General features: G+C 41.0%; 1 protein-coding gene across 9 annotated transcripts in view; it reads right to left on the bottom strand.

Moving 5' to 3' along the window:
- Window positions 1-320: 320 nt before the first annotated feature.
- Window positions 321-24,320, bottom strand: part of SLC38A1 (solute carrier family 38 member 1) — a 74,498-nt gene continuing 50,498 nt past the window's right edge. For 8 of the 9 annotated variants that reach the window (XM_079937330.1, XM_079937325.1, XM_079937327.1 and 5 more), the window contains 12 exons: window positions 20,522-20,595; window positions 18,975-19,067; window positions 18,587-18,668; window positions 17,522-17,604; window positions 16,078-16,136; window positions 15,840-15,956; window positions 14,512-14,591; window positions 11,285-11,385; window positions 8,898-9,016; window positions 8,249-8,390; window positions 8,049-8,146; window positions 321-6,258 (listed from right to left, as the gene is read on the bottom strand). In XM_079937330.1, coding sequence (XP_079793456.1) covers window positions 6,157-6,258; window positions 8,049-8,146; window positions 8,249-8,390; window positions 8,898-9,016; window positions 11,285-11,385; window positions 14,512-14,591; window positions 15,840-15,956; window positions 16,078-16,136; window positions 17,522-17,604; window positions 18,587-18,668; window positions 18,975-19,067; window positions 20,522-20,595 — 1,150 coding nt within the window. In that variant the 3' untranslated portion in view covers window positions 321-6,156. Of the gene's footprint in view, window positions 6,259-6,280; window positions 7,535-8,048; window positions 8,147-8,248; window positions 8,391-8,897; window positions 9,017-11,284; window positions 11,386-14,511; window positions 14,592-15,839; window positions 15,957-16,077; window positions 16,137-17,521; window positions 17,605-18,586; window positions 18,669-18,974; window positions 19,068-20,521; window positions 20,596-24,320 lie in introns of those variants that run through there. The other variant, XM_079937332.1, reaches the window with a different exon arrangement.

Raw genomic sequence — 24,320 nt, 5'->3', positions numbered from 1 at the left:
CACAAGATGGCACAGAAACTGATATTCATGAAGATGAACCTGAGTTTAAGAAGAAAATATTACGCTCAGCCTACTCTAATTGCGAAGGATGGAAAAGATGTCATGTGCTTCAGATCAGATAGATTTCTATCGGAAGTAATTTTTAAAGTTTGGGCACCTGAATATAATCTTCCATGAACTCTCGGTGTCCCAGAGCACTGACAAACGTGTCAAATCTGTCTCCAACCATCCCAAATAGTGTGTAAGTACCTAAATACTTCCCTTTTTAGTACTGCACCCCAGAAGAATGAAGACAAAAATTCATAAATACTTTTATTCCACATTTTTAATGTTTAAAAACTATGTTAACAGAGCAGTTATAGAACAGAACTTCTTACATGTCTTTATTTACACCACATCCTGGGGGGGGGGGGATACGTGTTTGATCAACCATGAATGGCAAAGTTTTGTGACTTGTGACTCACTTAAATCATCCATCTGAAATTCATTTACAAGGTTTTTACATTAATAAAACAGTGGTGTGCTACACGCACTGATCTTAGATGAAGTCTAAAATACACTGAACTCTAGTGAGCGGATTACATACCAACGATCAAGATTCAAGTGTTTTGGGAAAAAGTGACTTAACACAGTCTATGTTGGCGTTGACACTGAAAAGAAAAGGCAATCATGCAAGACTTGCAAAAGCTTGATAAAATAATGGGTTTTTTTTTCTTTCTTTCATATTTGTGCTCATAGTTAATCTTCAGGTCTTTCCCCCCTTTCAGAGATCCCAAAGTTTGGGAAATGCAGCAATTCAATTTTGAAAAAAAAAAAAACCCAAAAACCGTTCTCCTCCCCAACTTCTGTTTTCATAAATGCTGTGTAGTGTTAACGGTGAAACAGCATTATGAAGAAACAACTCGTTACTTTGGGTACATCTATTTCTATATGGCAATAATTTGGGCCTAAAATGTTCCTTATTTGTATCTCAGAGGACTAGCTTTGAAATAATTGATCATAACACCAGTATAAGAAATCAACAAAACTATTTCTCAGACATTTCTCTCTCTAAACAATTAAGTAAGACTTGTAGGTTCCAAGTTTACATTGAGAGAACTATGTTACCTGGGAGAGAATGTAAATTTTTCTAATTCCCAAACAAAACCGCTAATATCTATGAAAACATTCTTGATATGCAGATACTAGCGACTTCTATTTCAATGAGGATCAACAACTGCAAAAATATACAGCCTATTTATTTACAATATATTTACATACAAATGAAGTATTTCTTACAATAAGCCTCAACTGCATAGATTCTTCCTTTTAAAAGCACAAATTCAAGCCTGTATGCACATGGGCCCAGTTTCACAGTCCTTCCTCCAAGAAAATCCTAAAGAAGATCTGAGCCTTGTGAATTGTATGTTTTTCAAGAACTTTCCCTTTAAGATTTAGTGGTATTTTTCAGTTGTCAGCCACCCCATCCCCAATTTGTACCTGAAAGCCTTAGATAACTATGAATAATTCACCGTGTGTATTTTAGAGGAAGTGTATTCTGCTAAAAGACTCTCAGATCTGCCATCTCTAAGGAAACATTCATTAACATCGTTAAATGATGCAGTCTCCATCGTCTTTATTCTGAAAGGGGCTAGAAGTTTACTGTGAACTGGAATGGAGGAATTAAACATTCTTAAAGTTTACACCCTTTCTAAGCCTCATGCCACTTACACTGATAAACAGAGAGGAACTGATTGATGGCTTTTGCACTAAGGCATAAAATCATGTATCTGATCATTTCACTGACCTCCGCCCCACGCCCACCCCAACAAAACGTGCTGTCCAGCACTCTGATCCGCTGAAACCGAGCTGAGCACTCATCTTTTCGGAGCGGTTTGTAGCCCCTCTTGCAGTGCAGGACTTTCAGCAGAGAATTCACTTTAAAGGGAGGACAGGATTGATCGCCATACACTGAACCCAAACATTCTGGAGAATTTACTCCTGACATGAATTCAGTATTTCCTCTGAGGTTGCGTTTACAAACGGTATTATCATTTAATTCCTTTCAAAAAAGAAAAAAAAAAAACCACCCAAACCCCAAACACCTCACTTTTATTTCTTCACAGCTGCCATAACTGTAATCTTATGGTGTGTCAGCCTGCGCGAGCCCCGCTTACAATGATGCACCTGTACCAGCATTTCCAGTGGGAAGGGGGCTGAGACGAGGCCCCTTCCTCCCCTCCCTAAGTCCTGCTTCCCACTTCTTGTCCGTGAGTCCTAGGAACCTCCCTCAGAGAATTATGGGCAGGACTAATGAAGAGGAAAAGGAGAGACAAACTGGCTCCCTGGCAGGGCTTTTTACTGGGCCTCCACCCTGAGAGTTTCTGATTTTACTGGGTCTGGGGTGGGGCCTGAGAATGTGCATTCCAATGAGTTCCCAGGTGATGCTGATGCTTCTGGTCTGGGGATCCCCACTTTGAGAACCACTGGCTTGGAGGCTTGACGCCAACTCCAGAAAGAAGCCAATTCTGGGGTAACTGTCTGAGGTGTCCTCTGAAATACCGTGACACCTTACCACAGCCCTTTGTCCACCCCAAGCCCCACGGCCATGACCCATGGATGCCCGTCTCAACAGGGTCTGCAAATGTAAAAAAGGAAAAGTGGGTAGAGAGCTTTTTTACCCCCATTTGATTACTGGGCAGTTAAACCATGGTTTACTAGCGCTAAACCCATTAAAAGTGCTGTGTGCTGACTGGCATGTGGGAGAAGCTATGCCGTGGCATCCTTTTTGGTAGCGGGAGGGAAGGAGACGAACTCCAGGAGTAAGAGGTCCTACAAATAGAAACAGGCAGGCCAGGCCTGAGACCCCAGAGAAAAGAAAGGGTAGCAGCGGAGAACGTCCCTGGCGGTTTACGGCCCACAGGAGGACCCTTCATCCTCCGTAACCCTCCTCCTACCACGAGGTCTCTGGTGGCCCTGAACTTGGTCCCCCTCCTTTGCTGGAGACCTAGCTTCAGGCCACTCTGGGCACCTCTAATTGGTGGTGTGTGACTGGAGTGGGCAATCCAGATTCCAGTAACAACGAGTGAGGGATTCTTGGCAACTCTGAGCAAATACCCCCTAGAAACAATATTATATTCAGTGTGTAGGTTCTTTAGCAATCTTGTTATATTATCCTATTTCAGCTAAACTATGGGCTTAGATCGTTTTCTCTAGCTGGTCTGGGGGGCCTAGCCATCATGTATAACCTGGTTTCTAAAGGAAAATGCATTCCAGGTTGCAAACAACTGACAGTTTTACAACTGGTCTGCTTACAAACTGGGGGCTGCCCGTGCTTAACAAGACTGGACTTCTTTCCCGTCTATACTCTGCAACCCCACTTCCAGTAAGTAACATGAAGGAAACTAGGGATTTCCAGTGTGCTGTGTTATTATAACTAGAGAACAGTTCATAATCCAAAGTACGAAGCTGGCGCCGTTCACTAGTGCTGAGATCCTATCTACCAAAGGAAAACGTGCTGCTCCCAAAGGCTAAGGTATAATATTCGTTAGTCTACTCATTTAGCAGAAAAACTTCTACAGCACTTGACTGTGTTATTTAAATTCTACCTAACATCTGTGGTACATGTAATTTTGGCTACCGGTTCACTGTTCTGAATAAGAAGAATAAGGGCAGTACACTTTACAGCTAATCCCACACAAATGATGTAATTAGTCCGTGATATTTGACAAATTACAGTAGGGTCTATTATATTCAGTCAACAATAAACTTAGATAAACATTACAAAGAAGGTTTAAAAATCCTGTAGCATCACAGACATTCACAGCAATGTGCCTCCTCTATATTTTAAATAATAATAAAAATCCCTTGTCCTGACACGTAAAATCCAGACATCCAAAAATATCACTACACATCCCAAGACCTAATGATCGCCTTCTAAATGGACTCTGTGGGCATAAAATGAATTGTTATAAATTAACGAAGAAAACAGAAAGCAGCATAATATAGCTTGCAGGCTACATTTGTAGTTTATTTAATGGAGGGTCATCCACTCTCTGGCTATTTCATTATTTGGTGCCCTGGACAGCTCAAAGGGCCAGTCAACTTGTTTTGTTGAGTTTCTCTCCTGCTCATCTAACATGGAAGACACTGCTGAGAAGGACAGAGAGGGCTGTGGCTTTTACTAGGTTAGGAAGTCATACATAGGTAGGTACTCGTATCTAAACACCTGAACTCTGACCTAATGTGCATGTAATTCTGGAGCATTATGGTAAAAGCTATGATGATCCCACTAAGAAATGCAGGAAATAACTTCTCCTTTTCCCCCAGGAGGATCACGAGAAAGTGCTCTGATGCCTGCGCTCTCTATGGGACACTAGTCTGTAAAGGGAAGGGGACATTTCCGTGTTACTCCCGGCAAGTGTGGAGGCCTCTGGGGGTCTCCGTGGGGGAGGAACAGAGCCCAGAGCTAAGTGCCTGGAAACTCTGCCAGGAGCCTGCGGTTAGAGGCCACTTATCTCTGGATAAGAAATCTGTGCTCGGTGAACTTACGTGTCTGTGGAATTCAACTAGGATGCAGATAAAACACAAGTCTTGTTTCAAGTGACCAGCTCACAGGGTACACACACTTCTCACTGTGTGATACGGACAATCCAATCATAGGTGATGGCCCAGCTCAGGCGGAATGCGGTGCTGGGTTTCTATACTGTCTCCCACGCCTTTCCAAGCTACCTTGTCCCAAACTCTCTTCTTTTTTCAGCCTCTCTGTAGTTTCCTTCACTTGCTTTAGGAGAGGGGCTGGGGTAAGAGTGTGAGGCAACTTTGTCCTCCTGTGTGGTTCACGTCAGGCGGGCAGTAACGGCCCACCCTTGACTAGGGGCGAGAAGAGAGAGAGCACAGACGCCAAAGGCCCCATCTGGGGGAAGAAAGGTACACAGTGATTTCATCACGTGTTCTTCTCAAAGACCATCTCTGAGGGCTCGTTTTCTTTTTTCAAGACTGGATGGATGGTTAATGGAGAAGAAATAGGAATGAGGCTTATTTAAGGTACAAAAATCTTATATTTGTAATAACCTAAATTTATAGATATAAAACAAGTCTTTTAAAGACCCCCCTAAGGTACCCAATATAAAACAGGAATTACTTATCCTAGATCATCCTTGGTTAGATACACATGATTCTCTGTGCAAAAAGCTGGTGGACATGAGTAAAAGCTGCTGGGTTTGTAATTTAAGAAAATGCTTTTCCCCCTTCAACAATACCGATGCAGGGCTGAAGGCTACCTGCACCCGAGGAATATTTCCTTAGGCATTTTGGACAATCTTTTTGTAGGACTCTCGCTTCTCAATTTGTTACAAAGGTATCATGGGTCTTCCCCAATAGAAGTTGACGCAGCTTAGAGTAACTCTGACAGAAACTGTCAAGGGGGAAACAAAACTTCATTTGCTAGATTACCCAGATGTGTAGATTAGTATGTTTACCAAGGTAAGAATCACTCCCATCCCCTTCCCAGCTGAGAACAGTCGCCAGAGAATATCTCTGCACAGAGTGGGCTGCAGTGCCAGCGAGGCCATGGGCTGCAGAAGCTCGGCTGCCAGGTGATCAGAGCTGCCTCAAATATTGGGCATCCTCTGGTCCAGCAAGGGTGCACGCCCTGTGACTCTCATATGATTATCCCTATGTGCTATGTTAACCAAAATAGGCAAATTATTTACGAAACCATTTTTTTTTTCTGTAAAGCAAAATAAATATATACAATTCAAGATTCTTTTCTTTTCTAAAAAGGTACAGATATTATAAGCTGAACATCAGTAGGAAAATTATGTCAGAATCTGGATGTGTAATAAATAAACATGACGGATGATCATGTCTTCCAAGTTCTAAGAGACGATGACATCACAGAAAACAGAGTTAGGAGAGTGAAAAATAACTGATTGGGAAAAGTACTGGAAAATGTGATTGCGTGCAATTTGGAACAAAAGAAATCCATAATCCTTAAAATTGATCCCCAATCTTGGAGGGACATGAACCATGATAGAAACAGGTCTCTGTTTTGTTACCAAAGTGTTATTCCATTGTGTATCTTGTAAATTTCTGTTTGCTTCTGTAAACTTGCAAAGGATGCGATGAGGGCTTGCTGATGAGTGGTAACTTGACCGTTTCCTTCTCCATCTGGTCTCAGTGGCCCTCATCACCACCTGATGAGCAGGCCCAGTCGTAGATAACCAAGGGAATGCTGACCAGGGAAAACACCACCCCCAGACCCAAGAAAAGGGCAGCCTGGAGTGACAGAAAGGCAACGGTTATTTTCAGGGAAGCAAACATTTCCCACACATACCAGGGAAAAAACAGATATGCTTTTCCCGCTCTTTTTGAGTCCCTCTGTATTTGGAGTTTGTTACAAAGTTTGTTACAACTATTGCCGAACTGTGAGAATCTTTCTAAAACTGTGTGCATCTGATTCTCCAGGGATGGGAAACTAAGAAAAACCAGCTATCAGAACCATCCTCTGCATTCTGTCCTTTGACTTCACAGTCACCTCAGAGTGAATCTGTTCTACAGCTGACGGTATCCTCACAGCTTCTTTCAGACTAAGACGACAACCGAAAAAAAGAATGGGCTTAGAAAACATACAGGTCATTTCATTACTCTTTACCAACCAACCTAGGTTATCGCTGGCAGGCAAACATTTCTGTTTGAAAAAGTGTTAAAAGGATATCAAAAAGAAAAGTAGATTTGCTAGAGTGAACATAGGAAATGGGTGTCCAAAACAAAGTTATTTCAAGGGTTGATGAAGGCCACAGGGGGCAGGTTCCCAACTCTAGAATCTGGAGAACTCGAGATTATAAACTGCTTGGCCTTGAGAGTTTCCAATGAGAGCTGAAATTCAGGGAGAAGGATGAAGCAACATGAGAGCCAGGGGGGCTGGACTAGAGTCTGGATGGGGAGACAGAGGTAAGGGAAGGGGAGAAGGTGAAGGGTGGCGTTGGGAGGGTTGCACACAGGCTCACCATCACCGGTCTGGTGTAACTCCCACTGGGTCCCCACATGGACTGGATCCCTTGTCTAATGCTAGTTGGTAGATCCTCCTAGCAGTTTTGAAACGGGAGCAGGGCTGGAGAGGCCCAGAGAATTCACGGGCAGTAGGTCTCCATCATTGTCAAACTTAATCTTAGTTTACGTTACTGCTGTGCCAGAGTGACTGCTCTTCCTCTCTGTCCTCATGAAGTCCCCACTGGTCAGCTCTAGAAGGACTGAGGATTTATGGCTTTAGGGATGATCCTGTTGGGGAAGCAGATGCTCTACCAGCATCAACGCTGCTTCTCCTCCATGCACAGCGATGATCCCCCATGCCTATGTCTCTCATCCGGGTTCTGTTGACTCAGGTAACGTGGATTGGAGTGCTTACACTATCTGGGAGGGCGGCTGAGAAGCCTTCTCCGAAGCCAAACATAATGGTGCTCCAGAAGGTACTCATGTAGCAGCCACTTCACCCCTGCTTCCCTCACTGTCTCCAAGTGCACCACCTTCAAGATGCCCTTGAACTTCACCAGACCTGGAAACAAGAATCCCAATATAGAAAGGTAGTTTCTGAATCCAGGTCTGCTGCTCCAAAGCATTTCTGTCAAATCATAAAAAAGACTCTTTACACTAACTCAGCCATTTAAAGTAAGGCATTGCAGGTTCCCTGGGCTGTAGCATGGAGTTACAGGACTAGGAATTGTACCGAAACAGCAGACTGCATAAAATCTTTGAGGCCCTTTCCACTTCAGGTCTTGCTAAAGACAAGGCATTACCCTACAGAGACACAGGATGATAAACGTCTAATCTTTCAGTTGGCCCTGCCCTCGCAGAGCAAAATAAGGCACAAAAGAGCAAAACCTGAAAATATTTTGAGGGAATGGAGAAAATTCTGATATTTTAAATTTCCCAAATGGGCAAACACTAGGACTGCTGCCTACGTTTGAGATCCCTAAAAGTAGTATTAGTTGGTGGAGATGGACTATGTATTTGATATATTTCAGTGAAAAACTAATCAGAAAAATGAGAGTGGCTGGCATGAGACGTACCCAAATTCGTTGAGCTCCTTTATCTCCATCTTGGCTTGTGATTTTTAAATAAAGAGACGAAGGAAGGATGAAAATAAGCATATTAGCAGACGTAACTCCTGAAAAATAAGGAAAAACAAAGTTTGAGGTTGTTATCGTGAAACTTCAGGTTTCTAAACAGCTATTGTAAATAGAATAAGCAGAAAGTCAGAAAGTCGTACCTACGACTCCAAAAATATCCTTCATGGAGGGTATGAAGATCACCAACAAGTTGATAATAACCAGCAGTATGAAGGTCACGAAGACATGACGACATAAATTAAACTTTGTTTTCTTAGCCAGTTCAAATAAAGAAGAACGAACCTGCAGGAAAAGAAAACAAAAAATTCCGTAATGCCCACAGCACGCTGCCTTTCACATTTCTCGGCAGTGACTGAAAGATTGGTGCACAGGCATTTGGGACATGTTTTGTCACACCTAGTGAGTTTATAGATAGCTTTAACAGTTTGGGAAGCAGAGGGGCTTGACTTAAGATGGGAAGTCTTTTTCTTTACGAATAAAACGGGGATAGTTTCTGTTTTATCTATGACTGAGCGTTCTTTTACGGTTCTTCTATATTCCCCTGTCATGGATGACTGGGATTCAAACGGTCTATCTACATTTCTCTGTAAAGAAGAGGGACAGATAAATTAGAACGAAGATTCATTCCATCAGAAGGTTACCCTAACTCACTGATCCCACTTTTTTTGCAAAGAGCTTTGGGATCCTTTCTTGATGCAGTTTCAATGATGCAGGAGAGTTCCCTGCAGCAGGCTTGCTCTGCAAGGAGACCTCAGCTTTTCTCCAGTTGCACTGAGGCCTTTTACTCACCGTGAAAAATAACACCGGCACCGTGAGGATGACAGCGACAATGACAGCCAGCCGCACGGTCAGGATGAGGATGTCATCTTTACTCTGATACTTGTGGAGGAGGTCCGAATGCACGTTTTCTAAAACGAGGGAAACGTAAGAGGGTGTCAAAACAAGACAAAGGCACATCACGGAATGAAGGGTTTTCTGAGCCACAAAGAATTTGTAAACTAAAGGGCAAGGAAAGCAATGTTCTGGGTATCGAAGTGTCTATTCACAATTTATAAAGTTGAAAAGAAAAATCCCCTGTGTGAGATGGGCACCACCTGTCCACACGTACCCGTAGCAAAAAGGAATGTACAGTAATCACTAGAAGAAGTTACACCAAGTGGGGAGCTTAACTTACACTACACTAAACCTAAGAGTAAGTTGGGGGTAGAAATACCATACGGTTGAAGCACAAAGCCCTTCTTCATCTAGATTCTCCCCGACTTGGTGTCACTCATCAAACAACACAGAATAGCCTCGCTCTCGCTAAGTGGACTGCAGGCCCCACGGGGCCACTTTCAAACTCTCCTCTTATAACTCAATGTCCAAGCGGCAGAGGTACCCATGGAACTTCACCATGGTGAAGTTCATCATTCTTCTCTTCCAGGTATGTTTTCCTCATAAAAAAAGTACTTAGCTTATACACCACTTTGAACTTTTTCTCAACTCTGAACTTCAGGAAGTGTCACTTCAAAGAGAACCAAAGCTAGAATGGCAGCCACTGAGAGCAAGAATGCTCACTTGTGTCTTTTTTATCAATGACTTTTGAGCAGTTAGTTGTGATTTGGGGATGCTCGTGAGAAGAGGTGAGCTCAAGGTCCTTCTACTCTGCCATCTTATCTCCAACTGGAAAATGCTCACTCCTTTGACGAAAGATAGTTTCCCTCCCTTCTCAAGGTTCAGGGTGTGGAATTCCAATTCTAGTCAGGGCCAGAGATGGGTCTCAATTTTAGAAAAAGGGCCCTAGGATATAATAAAAATCTCCTTAGTTCTAACTTCCTTGATTCAAAATTCATAACCGTCTAAAAATAGCTGAGTTTTTTCTTTGACCTAAGAGTATGAAAGGGTTTGGTATTCTATTCTATGTGGGAAAAAAATGGATTTGCCAAGAAAAATCATAGCTTAAACAAGGTTGCAGTGAGACCATTCAACTAACATTAGGCACTCTCTCTCTCTCTCCCTCCCTTTACCCACCCCAATCCCTACAACTCTGCAGGAAACTTAAGAACACCATCTTTATGCAGAAATTAAATGTGGTATTTATGGACTCACTAGACAATGCTATTCTCTATCGCTTGTGAGAATGTTAATAAGGGAATTCCCTGGCGGTCCAGTGGTTAGGACTTGGTGCTTCCCTTCCTCTCTAGGATGAATTGATCATCTCTAAACGTGTTTAAGTTTTGAGACATTTGTGTTTATGAAAAAATGCCCCCAAGAAATATTATTTAGTAGAGAATGTGAAATTTATGTATTTAAATTTATATTAGGTCCCAAATTATAATGATAATGAAAGATGTTAAATAAAGCTGCAGGATGATTGGAATAGAAGAGGATGAAGAAGTAGTAAAAGAAGGTAAACTATTCATACAGGGTCAATAAAAGTTACAAATGAAACCTTGTTCTTTTTCAGGTTTCATTTCTTTTAACTTTCTATGTCACTGCTTCCAATCGTTGCAAGGCTCCACCTGCAGCTGAAGGATCAGGTGCTTTATTTTTATTTATTTATTTATTTATTGCAGTACGCGGGCCTCTCACCGTTGTGGCCTTTCCTGTTGCGGAGCACAGGCTCCGGACGCGCAGGCTCAGCGGCCATGGCTCACGGGCCCAGCCGCTCCAAGGCACGTGAGATCTTCCCAGAACGGGGCACGAACCCACGTCCCCTGCATCGGCAGGCGGACTCTCAACCACTGCGCCACCAGGGAAGCCCCAGGTGCTTTATTTTTAATTAATGCAGAGTGTCATGAGTGTAGCACTCTACTCTTTCTCACTTTCAAAATCTGTCTCTCTTTTCTATTAATGGAATCTGACCCAGTTCTCAACAGCAATTAGGAAAGCCTTCTCTGATTATAGTTTTAAACTTTCCTCAGTAAAGCTGGCGTGCTTATAAAATGCAATTTCTTTTAAGGACAGTATTAGGAGAAAAAAATTACAGTATATTGTTTCAGTAATTATTCTATTGTGCAGTCTGCATGAATATGGAAAGGAACCACTGCCATTTGCTTTAAGTAGAAGAAAAGGTCACCAAGTCAATGGACAGATTTGTTGCTTTTTGGGCTATCATATTAAAAGTTATTTTGATATCGATTTTTACTAATTTACTTACTAATACCTATATTTATGTACTGACAGAAGGTACTTACCATAGAATGTCAAGTAGCCAAAAATGGCAGTCAAGAAATACATAACAAACATGGCGAAAAAGGAGATATTTGAAACCATCTGCATCTTTTTCTGTGATCGACTAAAAACAAAGATAAAGGAATTTGAAAAATTAAAAACCACATTACTGAATGTAAGCACCAGTGTTAACACTGAAGAATAGAACTTAACTTTCTATCAGGCTGGGGCTGACCTGACCACCTGAAATTACCCCCAGCAAATATGCCAGTTTATAATAACTTCTTTTACACCAAATGGGTATTGGGAGAGAGACAGCCAGGTAATGAACAATCCCTTGAATGTTCTTCCCCATTCTTTTGAAAGAATATCGAGTTCTCATCTGTAGAGCGAAGAGTATTTTTTAACATTTGTTTGATACTATCTCTACACACAGCATGCACAGGAAAAAGGCAGAATAAATTCCAAAGCTGTTCTCTCACCTCGGGGCAGAGCTACAACTTGACCTCGGTGTTCAGTTGCTAAAGCTGCTATTTAAGTTCCGTTTTTCCCACTGAATAGCCCCAGGGAAGCCTGTTTGTCTCCAGAGCAATGAGTGCCTAAGAGCTCACAGCTGGGATAATGAAGGGCTCTCTCTTTCTCTCTTAGGTCAAGTTTACTCTGGGAGTTTGCATGAACCTCTAAGTTTCTTTAACTGCCCAAACAATTAATCCACAAGACTTGTACCCAACAGTCGACCACCAACAGTCACAACATTTGAATGTGTCATAAAAGGGAGTATGGAAAACGAGAAAAATTGAGAAGTACCCATGTGAGGAAATTACAAACTAAAAGCTGAACTATTAAATTTAAAAGATGCCAAAGACGTATTTAAACACCCTAAATATAAGGTCATAAAGTAAGCCTGATGAACACATAGACAGGTAGATGTAAATACCGATACTTCAAAGTTTACTCATATATCAATTAAATATGAAAGAGGAAGACTAATGAGTGAATTCAATGCTAAATAACATCATCTTTATTTTTGTTTCAAAATGGAAACAGATAGCTATAGTGTATATCTTGCTGAGTTTAAGTCTATACCATGATGCCTACTTCAAGAAACAAGAAAAATCTCAAATAAACAATCTAACCTGACACCTAGAGGAACTAGAAAAAGAAGAACAAACAAAGTCCAAAGGAAGGAAACAAAGATCAGAGTGGAAATAAATGAAATAGAAACTAAAAAGATAATAGAAAAGATCGATGAAACTAAGAGCCGATTCTTTGAAAAGATAAAGAAAAATGACAAGCCTTTAGCTAGACTCACTAAGAAAAAAAGACAGAAGGCCCCGATAAATAAAATCAGAAACAAAAGAGGATAAATAACAATGGATACCACAGAAATACAAAGGATTACAAGAGAATATTATGAAAGCTATATGCCAACAAATTGGGCAACCTAGAAGAAATGGACCAATGCTTAGAATCATATAACCTTCCAAGATTGAGTCATAAAGAAATAGAAAATCTGAATAGACTGAGCACCAGTACAGAGATTGAAACAGTAATCAAAAACCTCCCAAAAAACAAGTCTCCAGGACCAGAGGGCTTCCCTGGTGAAGTCTACCAAACATTTAAAGAAGATTTAATACCTATCCTTCTCAAACTCTTCCAAAATTTTGAAGAGGAGGGAATGCCTCCTAACATTTTATGAGGTCAACATCACCATGATACCAAAACACACAATGTCTGAGAAATAGTTTCGTTGATTTCTTATACCAAAACACACAAAAAAATTGCTGGCCAATATCTCTGATGAACATAGATGCAAAAAATCCTCAACAAAATACTAGCAGACTGAATACAACAATACATCAAAAGGATCATACACTGTGATCAAGTGGAATTTATTCCAGGGATGCAAGGATAGTTCAACATTCTCAAATCAATCAATGTGATATATATGCCACATTAACAAAATACCCACTTACGATAAAAACTCAATGAAGTGGGGACAGAAGGAACCTACCTCAACATAATAAAGGCCATATATGACAAACCCACAGCTAACATCATTCTCAGTGATGAAAAACTGGAAGTTCTCTCTCTAAAATGAGGAAGAGGACAAGTGTGCCCACTCTCACCGCTCTTATTCAACCTAGTATCGAAAGTCCTAGCCAGAGCAATTAGGGAAGAAAACAAAATAAAAGGCATCCAAATTGGAAAGCTGTCCCTATTTGCAGGTGACACGATTTTATATATTGAAGACTCCACCAAAAAACTATTAGAAATAATAAACAAGTACAGTAAAGTTGCAGGGTACAAAGTCAACATACAAAAATCTGCCATGTTTCTGTATGCTAAAGATGAGCTAGCAGAAAGAGAAATTAAGAAAACAATCCATTTACAGTTGCAACAAAAAGAATAAAATACCTAGGAATAAAACTAACCAAGGAGGTAGCTACAGAGAATAGAGTAGTGGTTACCAGAGGGGAAGGGGCTGGGGGAGGACAAAATGCATAAAGGGGATCAACTCTATGGTGATGGATGGAAACTAAATTTTTGGTGGTGAGCAGGATGTAATGTATACAGAAGGAGAAATATTAGGTTGTACACATGAAACCTATGTAAGTTGTAAACCAGTTACCTCAAAAAAAGACACTATGCCATGATGACTATTTTTATGTGGAAAGTCTGATAACAAGAGGCTAAAAAGAGAACCCATGAGGGAATTTCTAAGCAGGGCTTTCGTTTTCTCTAACAGTAATCAAAAACAAACCCATATAATCACTGTAGTCGTTTGAAATGAACAACAATATTCTTTTGTCCAGTTTGTGGTCTTAACATTAATTTCTTCCTGCCTGATTTACCAGCCTTTTCCAAGTCAACCAAAAGGCAAATCAGATGCAGTGTATTTAGTGGCTCACAGATGGGTATGAAGATTATTATTATCCACTTGCAAAATAATCATAAGTAACATAAAGCAACACAAATACTTGAACTCTCTTGAGTAATACAGAATTTGAAAAACCAAATCAACAAGAAAAAGCCCACAGAGTAAGCCGCTTTATACATTTATGGCCAAAATATACTGTAGGTTTGTGATTTTTCTTGCTTGAGAATGGCAGAAAGTAAATGTTGAAGCTGGGTGATGAGTCAGCGGGGCTTCATCACATGAGTCCATTTACTTTAAATACAGTACTTGCCTATTAATGAGGGGCCCTAAAATGATTCAGTTTGCAAAAAAATTAAACACATCTCTTACTCTTTAAGCTCGCTGTAAATTGGCAGGACAGACGGGTGGCAGACAAATGCGAACGCAATTGTTGGTAAAGCGTACACGGTCTATTTGAAAGAAAAAATATAAATGTTACGGAAAGGCATTTTTACCATAAAAACTGTACAGCTCCAGTATTTCTGAGCCGTCTTTTCATCTGACAGCCCTTCAGAATCCCTGGATTATTTGGTTATTAGGAGAGCTTTGGTATCGAAATAGGAGCAGCTTCTCTAAGAGAGCTTATCTAGCTTGAGACGTTAGGCACTTGGCAGACAGGGGTTCTAGAGCTGGGCTCACCCACAGTGTATTTTACAACCTCCAGGCACTGCGTCACCCCGTACTTATGTGGCGCTAGCCGGTTACATAGCACTTTCCTACATTATTTCACTGAATCCCCACAGCAACCCTGAGGCAGACCAGTGCTGTTCTCCTGACTCCCTCCAAGACAGGCTAGGCAACACGCCCAGAACTTCCACCTCCGTTTTACTGCTCTTTGCACTATACCAGGCGCATCAATCAGACTTAAATATGGCATCTAAAAAGAAAGTTACTTTCTAAAAAGAAAATCACTTCACTGCTTTGGCTGTATCCTTGAGAGTTAAAAGACAGCGAGAGAGAGAGAACGAGCTAAATTCGTTTTCTTAGATAAGGTTTTTTAAAACTCCCAAATTCAATATAGTAACTTCTTATGCAAAAAGAAGTTGGCAGAGAAGGAGGGAAAAGTAACATTTCTCATGCTCTAATTTTGCCTAAGCACTGTACCAGGCACATTCTAACAAAACCCTGTAAGATACAGAATAGAATAGTTATTTTACAAATGGGGTTGATAATTTGCCTGAGGATTCAAATCCAAGCCTGACTGGTTCCATAGTCCATCATTTCCCAATATGTCGTATGAACGTTCCTTAAGTGCCAATTTGTGGTGGCGTCTGTATTTCAACTGTACTTGCTGGGAAAGTCTGAGGTGTTCCTTTCTGTCACCACAAGATAAGAAGCAGTGGGCTAAGGATGTTAGTTATTAATCTGTTTTTAAAGATCCACAAGGAATAACAGAGCTGAGACAATTATCCAGAAAGAGGTTTTCACAGGGAATACTTAAGGCTGTCCTACACATAAACTGGGTAAAAGGGAGGATGAAATATATAATTTGTGTATTTCTCCAAGGTCCCTAAATGGATTGTGGCAGTTGGAAGCAGTGATACAGTGTTCTTTTGAGAACAAACACATCAAAGACAGTTTAATCAAAAGAAGTCTGAGAAATACAAATGCCCTTAGCAGAAACACTCGTTTTTATATTTAAAGGATAAGAAACTTACCTTTGAATTGAAGGTAACATATTTTGGCATACACATGCCAGCATTTGTTGAATTAGCACTTATTGTTGAATTTAGCTCTGAAACAATGCAGGGAATTTGAAATTTCTTGTATATAACCTAGTATTAAAAAATAAAGGAGAAACAATCAGACGTTATCACATAAAGCCAAATAATGCATAATTATTACATAGCATCATACTACAGCAACACCAAGCCAACCATTTCAATCGGCACTTACCACAATTAGGAAAAAAACCATACAGCTCAAGGAAAATCCACTAGTATAGCCAAGATAGCCTAAAAAAAAAAGTTTAAAGAATTATTATGATTTCATCCATCACCTCTTTCAATGCATTCTTTCAAGCATAGTCTGGGGTTCCAATAGTATTCATACACGCTAGTATTAATACAAGATTATTTGATAGTGCTACCTTACTTGGCAAAAATGGTGACTTGAAATTAAAACATTATAGCGTTGTGTTTTGATTCCAGTTCTTCCTGACACACTAGATAGAGAACACAGATTCCCAGGATCCAGGGGAAAAGACCTTCCCAAATTTGGCCATAGGTCTCTGTTGCTGTACTCGGATGGATTCCTATGGCCAAATCCCCTTTACTCCTTGATCCATTCAATAATTCTTGATTATGCACATACTGTATAAACACTGAATATACGCAGAGGAGAGGAAGTGCTTTCTAGGGAGAAACTGAACACCTGAGGATCTCCACCTTGCTCCCCTTGGAATGCCTGGGAGATCTCCAAGCACCATACTCTCCAGAAAGGCAGAGTTCAGTGGTCTCTGGGGGCTGCACTATTCTCACCCCTGGGGGAGAAGAGCCCTTCTCCACTAGCACTGAAAAGAGCTACATGTATATACACAGAAAAGCTTAAACACAGACTCGGAAACCAGATAATTAAGTAGCTTAAAAAAAAATCTACTTATAGGTCTCACAGAACAGCTACAGAGGCTGGGTATTTTTCATACAAAACAAAAAATTATGGTTAGCAATCATTTTGGGAAGAACGTTAAATGTCTGCCTTGAATGAGCCCAGAATTAAAGGAAATGCATTTCAGAGGCTTTGGACTGGACGGCAGCCTGGCTGCATTATTCCACACACGAAATGTCCATAACATCAGGGACCCTGGTCTCCAAATACACACACACAAAAATGTCAAAACCAAATGGATATGACTTAGTGATTATCTACCACTTTTGACTTTTTGCTTCTCTCTCTCCCTTCAATGAAGCAAATAATTGAGACCGGTTAGACTCTGATAATTTTAAGAGTGATTCATAATACTTTGGGGTAAAAATATAAGCAACTTTCTGTCTTGATATCAGATGTGAAATTCTGCTCATCTAAATAATCAGAGTATGTAAGACCTTGTATGAGGAGAATTCCATTTCCTGGACTTTGTGCTTTTGGACAGAGCACTGTCTGTTGCTGGTCCCAGGACCTCCCTTCTTCCCTCCACAGCTTAGTAGAGGGATTGCTTAGGAAGTCACATACCAACCAGTGTTTTTATCCCATGTTAAAGTCAAGCCTGATTAATACTTGTAATTTATCACTCATTTAATCTTTACCCTACAAGTGAAAGCAGAGGGCAAAGTTGTTCGTTTTTATTAGGTTTCTGATTCACCTGGGTATTGCAGAGACTATGAGAAAAGCAAGCTCTTACCTAAGTTCTTCAAGAGACACAGAGGGAGAATTATGCCAAAGGTAACTACCACCACCAGAAGGCGGCCATCCACGTACCAGGCTCTGAAAAGGCATGTAAGCAGTTAGGTCACATTTTCTTAGAAAGTGACTTTTCTTTCCTCACACATAAAATTTCACAGTATTTAAACTCTGTTAACTATTACTAATGTTTACCATTAACGTTTATCATTATTCAGGTTTTATCCAACCACTTTGACCCAACCACTAGTCACTTACTATCATCTCTCTCCCCAGGCAGCAGAAGAAGAGATACTGCTTCCCCCCCTCACTCCCACTGGCTAAGCATGTCTTTCCTCTGAATTATTTACATCGTTTCAAAGCTGATGCACACATTACGTTCTGTCAGATTACAACTTCTCTTATCAATTATTTAAAGAGAAAGTTCCTTTCTGTTTTGCTTGGCTAATATCATCGCAAAACAAGTCACCACAGGTAGCCATTGCTTTCTCCCTAATCCCTTGTATTTGACCTTGAATCCTGATGAAAGAACACTAGGAACTCTGGTTTCTACGATTCTCCCTTGAAAGAAAACAGAGAAACTAAGACTGACAAGAACTGTTAAACAAGAGGTAGTCAAAACACAGGATGCACTAAACGCAGCTGCAACATTTTCCAAGGTTAGCTGCATCTTTAATGAGGCTGGCTCACGTCAGTTCTGCTCCCCAAATGCTCTGTCCCTTCTTTAAGGAAGAGACTCGGGTCTTAATCTTGCTTGTTCCACTTCTGTGTCAAAAATACTCCACATCTGTTCTATTTCATAGAAACTGGATGTAGATTTCAAGCTCTTGGGAAATTGCAGCACCTAGCGTTTACAGCATGACCGATGAATCTACCTTTTAAATGCTCAGGTTCAAATGGCTCTGCCTGCTTCCTTCATTTATATATCCCCAGAAACAACAAACCAAGAAAAAACAGCCTAGGGAAAACTTTGTTTCTGCAGTCGTCATAAAACAAAAACGTTGGTTAGCCCACATTTCAATTAAAAGCATTTTAGTTATCTCGCAAACAACGGTCTATAACTTACGAAAATGTCTCTTCCTTTCCCATTAGAAACTTTATGGCAGAGGGTAGTTCATTTTTTACTATGAAGAGGTAGCTCAGCATTGCTAGAGGAAAATGAGAACATTTTTAGAAAGAGGATACTGAGGCTCATGTTGCAAGCTATATAAAAGGTCACCAGACTGTTCCTAGACTAACCTTCAATAAGACACAAAGACAGCTGTAGACACTGTCCCAGTATCCTTGGTTGTTAAGCGACTACTGTGCCTGCTGGACTTTCCAAGCGCCATTTTAGCAATGAGAATGATACTGCTTGAATTATGTTAAAATTCATGTGGCCACCCAACCACCGGGATTAGAAAGAAATAATAATGTTCACAACATTAATGTATAGAAAAACACGATCTTTTTACCTCCAGTGTTCTGTAGGGAGGTGGCCCCAAAGATGACAAGTTTCCCTGTGGTGCCAAAGACCTGTTCTCCCAGCTTTTCATAAACCATGCAGCCTGTTTAAAAACCACAGTTGAGAACAGAAGAAATGACAGAGTTCCCTATGTTAGAAATAGCCAAGATTTCATCATTCTATTGACGATTCCCCAAGTTATTGTGTCTTTATCAAAAATCACACAAATAGCCTTCTTGGCTTTGCAAGGGTTAAGGCATTCTCATTACAAAACAACCCCTTGACATTTTTGAATGTCAGACATGACCACGATTTTTTCTTTTTCAGGTTGGCTACAAAAACACTGCAAATAAATGAGGAGGCCATAAGACTTATTTGTTTTCCTGTCTCAAAAGTCTCCCTGCTTTACTGGGGGGGAAGTTCCCACTCTGATCTTATTCTCAGGTCTGGTGTGTATCATTAAAATAAAAATTTGGTTTAAAAATAAAAATCCTGATGCTTGGGAAGAAAAGTTCCTTTTGAATGAATTACCTGAACTGATTAGGCTAACAAGGAATTATCTTAGTAATACTCCAACAATGCCTCATGGGTCCTAAATACAGTAACAAGCTTAGAAACATGTAATAACCACAACATCAGAATTCTGACCTTTGATAAAATTTAGTTCAGGGATTTGCAACTCACAAAAGAGGGAAGCAGATAACTCTGTCAAGAGAATAATTTGGCCATGGCAAAATTCTAAAGTGTTCAACCGGCTCATCTCAATAAATACTAAAATGTTAAACCATTCATTTAAGAAAATGGGTTTATACTTCTTTGTAACAGTTCAGCTCGCGTTTTTCAAAAGGTTCACAGGAAGCAATATGAGTCAGACTACAATTAAACTTTTGTTTATTCTCTCATAAGACTGGTGTTTAAACTAGACAATGGTTAGATCTGCAGTTTATTAGAAAATGTTCCAGTTAAATGGAGTCATCTACCTACAGTAATAGTCGGCCAATGTGGTTTTAGCTAGAGTAAAAGTCAAAGTATTACACACATAATCCAGTGTCCCAGGAACAGAAAATAAACACTTCAGGTGTTACACTGCCCAGAGAACCTGAAGTCTTTTCACAGCACACTCACTCCCACATTGCATTGGGAATCACGTTTTCTCCTTGGAATATGCATGAAAGGGAATGAAAGCTCTGTTTACTTTTGAAACCTTGGAGGCTATAATATAAAAACATGGGATCCTTGGTCTGATTTTATAAAGACCTAAGGAAAAAGCCGAGGCCTTTAAAATGAAGTCATCTTAAACCAGAAAAGCAGGTATAACTGAGGGTTCTCTTTAAATGGCAATGTTATTTGCTCATTGCTCATAACAAGTTAACTTATATGTTGCTCTGTCTACTCCTCTAGGTAAATTCCTCTACAGGTCTTCCAGTGACGACAGGTCAAAGTACTGTTTTTCTTTAATAACCAAGTTGCTGAACAGGGAGAGTATCATTTGTTCACAGTATCACCATGAGAATCAGTTACCCTGGCTTCACAAAACTAGACGTGCTATCAGCTTACCTGTTTCCTTTGAACAGATCAACAGAAGGTTGATTGAATATATAGACAGCAGTGTTACTGAAGTCAGAAGTACCCTAAAGCAAAGAAAATAAGTCTTGTGATAACTGTAAAGAACACAGACCCTGACCTCACATTGCATTGGGTTGGCCAAAAAGTTCGTTCAGGTTTTGCGTACCACGTTACGGAAAAACCCGAATAAACTTTTTGGCCAAACCAACAGAAAGGCCAAGGCTGATTTAGATGTTATACGGTTAATGCCATTCATTGACAGGATCCAGATACTGGAACCTATTAGTCACACCCTCCTTAACATCCTCAATAAAAACGTTCTACCAAGTAAACAACTGTTCATTAGAATGTAACTCCAAGAATTCAAATGCTTTGTAATCCTAAGCGTAAACGAAATAGCTTTCTGGGATCATTTCAGTTGAGGCCACTTTAAAACATTGCGAAAGAAAGCTTTTGTGGTCTACGGTGCACTTGCTGTGACACCCCCGTGAGGAAGTGTGAGAGAGGGGCGTGAGGGTGGGAGTGGGGTGAGTGGGGATGTTGAGGGAAAGGCTTTCAGTGACCCTTAGGTCCAGGATCACGTGACTGTGGACACCTTGCTTGATGTCTCCCATCCCTCGCCTATAACAGAAGGCCAAACGGTGTCTAGGTTCTTTTCACCTAATTACTTTATGGCTATCTTTGAATCTATACATTAGACCACTGAGATAATTCACTTTTTTTTGCACCCGGTTCCTCTTAAAATAATAATAAGTTTCCCTCTCTTAACGGATGGGAAAAGTTTGACAACCAAGCGGAATGAAAAGACTTTGTTGAACGACAAACTCATGTTTTTGTTTTAGTACATCTGGCTCATTATCAAACCTTCCTCGAGAAAAAGCAGTTAGAATGATGTGGGAGATGGCATAGATTATTTCTGAATCGTTTGGTTAAAACAGACCTAAGAATTGCAAATAAAGCTTATTTATTTAAAGAACTAAATTCCAGCCCCCTAGATAAGACCGCTCACTTCCTGATGTAGGGAAATATGTCCCAGGAACAATGCATTACTGCAACTGATTCCATGTTTGAGTAATTAAGGCAATTCTTTTTCTAGCAAGTACTGCTGAGCGGTGCTTGGCGTCTTGTGCAATTCTCTCTGCGTGGGCCTCTTCCCAGCCCTTCCCCCACTCCGCACACCTGCTGAACCACTGCTCAGATGTCACCTCCTCAGGTACCTTCCCTTGCCCCAGGCAGAAACACTGCTTCTTAGCTTTCTCTTGTCTCGCGGCATTTTGTTTCTCCTCTGTTTCAACCATGCGGAAATAAACGGGGGAGTACAGACAGCCAAGGGCAGAGCAGACGGACTGCCAGAGACTGGCCAGAAACCATAAAAGAGTGACAGGGCTCGGCAGAAGTAAAACAAACACTGGGAGAAAGAATGGAAAATCTATGGGAGGAAGAATGGAAAATCTAACACTTCAGGTGAAAGTCCAACTGACCGGCTAATAAAGGGGAATTTAGGTTAAGATATGATTGTAAAGAAGTACATTCGGACATATATTGACTCAGATCCCTGAGTAAGAGGGTGAATGAGAGGGTAAGTCCCTTATTACCTATTCTGGTTAAGGGACACGAAAAACTGAGAGCAAGCATTTATTAAGCAATCCAGCAGTTTCGAGATCTGTAATGAAACATGATTTGCTATGCTCTGCCGGAGGGTAAGAGACAGGACACATCTGTGGTATGATTTTTCCTTCATCTTATAAGATAATATTTATGTTAAGGAAGCAAGCCTTGAGTTTCACTCAGAGTTCACTCATGTTGATACTGAACCCTAAGTGGCAACTTCCACAAGAGCCTGTGACAGGCCACAGGGAATTTCTGTGGCACAGAAGATCCTGGGCTACCAACTGGGGATAGAATGGATGCAATTTGAGGATTAGCCATGGGCTCTTCTGAAGTGACCCTGTCCTCTGTTGAATTGACTCTCCTGGGACTGACCTGGGGAGGAGAGGACATATTACCACTGGGCCCCAGGCTAATGAGTAAAGAGTATGACCTTTCGAAATATGTACATTGTAGGAGGGATAATTACTAACATCTACCTAATGGGTAACCAAAGGCCCTCAGCCAGGGAGAACTGGGTCCTCAGTAGCAAAAGAAACATTCTACAGAAACATCTGTTCCCCCAGCTGGTAGCCCTGGGACCACATGTTCTTGCACATAGCGGCTCTGAGCCATTCTTTTGGGTGGACTTCTCTGCAGAGGATGCTCAGCTGGCCTGTGGCCTTCGGCAAAAGAGAAAGGATTTCTTCATAAACTCGTTTCACCTCTTTTTCTTTTCCAAGTGGGAGAAAAGTGTTGATCAGGGAAGATTTTAGCAGGGAGCTCACCTATCTTCTTCCCCAAACTTAACAGCAGCAGAATGAGATCCTTCCACAGCGATGACAAGCCCCTTGCTCTCATGTCTGAGAGACATCACACCGCACCCCCGGCCAAACGACCCCTAGTAAGTCTGACAGCCAATCCCTGGAGACCCTTTTCTCCATCCCTCCCAACATATAGACCTTCCCTTCCAAGACTCAAAACTAATATAAAGCAAAAACCTTTTTCTATCAGGTCACTAAAAGGCAACTTCTGTATGTAAAACTCTATCACTGCTTTAGCCTATAACAGAATCTAGCATTAATGGAATTAAAATTTAGAAAAGTGTATCTCCCTATTTAGATTCTTGGAAAGAAGCAATAAAATATCGAATTGGTTATCACAGATCCTAGAATAGTTTAAGAGGATCCAGTCGGAGATGACATCTGAAAGAAAGAGCAGGGAGAACGACTCGTGAGACTAAGGACTTATTTGAACATTTCTTCTATCTTGAGCATGACTGTGCCCCTATTTACACAAGTAAATATTTGTACATATAGTTTGGTTTCCTGGAGGAGAAACATAAGCTGGTATTCCTGTGCTAAGAGGAACAGAAGTGATTCATTTTTTTTCATTTCATCTGGGTATCATGTAAGCTTTCACACAGCTAACCATTGACCAAAAGTTTCCATATGGTTGGGGCAAAAGCTGCTCGCTGAAAAAGGCATGTTTCAATGGGAACCAAACCTCAACAACAGGCAACTGAGTTGTCAAGGTATTAATAGTTCAGACTGATGTTCAGCCTTGAAGAGAAGGGGACCTAGAACATATGACTGAACACGGGCCCTGGGGAAGCAGTGGCGGGAGAGTCAGTCTCGCGAAGAACGTGTTCAGGGATTTTGAGAACCCTCATGTGTCAGCGATACTTTGAAAAACGTGGTGCAGGGACATTCCAGTAGATTTTGTGTCCCGAGAAGAAAGAGGCTGGTTAGGAAACAGAATTCTAGACTCCTGGACTGGGGAGAGACCTTCAGAGACTACCCTGCCCAGCTTTTCAGGCAGGATGGGAAACCTCTATGCTCTGTGCCCACACTTAGGCATCCAGGTCTGCAAAGTCTTCTGTCAGGGGACACATATGCAACCCACCCTGCTTCTGGAAAGTGCTGTGCACTGGAACTGAGGCTGAGCTGAAACTTCTGCTGCTATGTTTATCTTGGGTCCTTATTTTACCCTCTGGACCTACTTGAATCTACTTGAAATCTAGCCCCTCCTCCACCTAAAGGTCCATCTGACGGTGCTCATTTTAAGATGGTGCTCTTTGACTTTAACTTCTCCAGTACTTTCAGCTCTTCATCCTGTGATGGAGTGTTCAGCTGTTTACAGCTCAGTCGTGGTCCAGTTTCTCATCCATCCTTTTTAACGGCTGTGAGCCTAGAAAAGCAGG

Source organism: Stenella coeruleoalba (assembly GCF_951394435.1).
Source record: "Stenella coeruleoalba genome assembly, chromosome: 11".
In the NCBI taxonomy this organism is placed as follows: domain Eukaryota; kingdom Metazoa; phylum Chordata; class Mammalia; order Artiodactyla; family Delphinidae; genus Stenella; species Stenella coeruleoalba.
This window is presented reverse-complemented; position numbering and strand designations above follow the sequence as displayed.